Source organism: Microtus ochrogaster, chromosome 4, assembly GCF_000317375.1.
Source record: "Microtus ochrogaster isolate Prairie Vole_2 chromosome 4, MicOch1.0, whole genome shotgun sequence".
Classification (NCBI taxonomy): Eukaryota; Metazoa; Chordata; class Mammalia; order Rodentia; family Cricetidae; genus Microtus; species Microtus ochrogaster.
This window is the reverse complement of record NC_022011.1, coordinates 48,605,092-48,605,946: the sequence shown is the minus strand read 5'-3', so window position 1 is coordinate 48,605,946 and position 855 is coordinate 48,605,092. Positions and strand designations below refer to the sequence as shown.

At 49.8% G+C, this 855-nt stretch overlaps 1 protein-coding gene across 1 annotated transcript in view; it reads right to left on the bottom strand.

Annotated features, from left to right (window-relative positions):
- Positions 1-225: 225 nt before the first annotated feature.
- The window catches only part of Cel (carboxyl ester lipase), a 9,452-nt gene continuing 8,822 nt past the window's right edge, over positions 226-855 (bottom strand). The window contains exon 11 of the mRNA XM_005346190.2: positions 226-597. Coding sequence (XP_005346247.1) covers positions 291-597 — 307 coding nt within the window. The 3' untranslated portion in view covers positions 226-290. The remainder of the gene's footprint in view (positions 598-855) is intronic.

Genomic DNA, 855 nt, shown 5'->3' with positions numbered 1-855 from the left:
GGGGGAGGGGGACTTGATTGGGGGAGGGGGAGAGAAATGGGAGGCGGTGGAGGGGAGGAGGCAGAAATCTTTAATAAATAAATTAAAAAAAAAAAAGATAGTCCTTTGACTTCTACAGCTTGAGGATTGGCAGGCTTGAACCAAGTGTCTGTCGCTATGGACTGAGGGTCCCTCCTTCCTCCAGGCTGTTTCAGGAACAAAAACCAAATACCAGGTGGGCACAGCTAAGACTTTATTGAGAAAGGAGAACCTAAAAAGAGGAAGACCCTGGGACCAAGGCTTACCAGACATTAGAAGCCAATAACGACAGGCATCTGAGCCTCGTCTGTTGGGGACACAGGGGCAGCCTGGGAATCATCCACAGGGGGCACAGGGACAGCTTCTGAGTCATCCTCAGGGGGAGGGAGGGTCCCCTGTTCATCAGCCACTGTGGGCAGCACCTCGTACGTCACAGCCCAGTATTGCAGGAACTTGGCTCTCAGGTGCTGCTTCATGGACGAGCTAGTTATCGACTTAGTGATGTTCAGGTAGTTGCCGTTCTCCACGGTATAAGGGTACCAGTGTGTGGGCACCTGTGAGTTGCCCATGTTGGGATCCCTACAGAATGAGAAGAGACTGAGTGGGGGCTGAGGACCACAAAGAGACCGAATGTGTGAAATGTTACTTTGACTATGGAAAGGTGCTACATTTGTTTATGTTGCGGGGTATTTAACTATGGGAAGGTACTTGCATTTAACTAAGTGTTGTTTTTTTTCACCTTGCCTGCCTGGTTTGATAAAGAGCTGAACAGCCAATGGCTAGGCAGTAGGGGAATAGGCATGGCTGGCAGGCCAAGAGAATAAGTAGGAAAAGGAG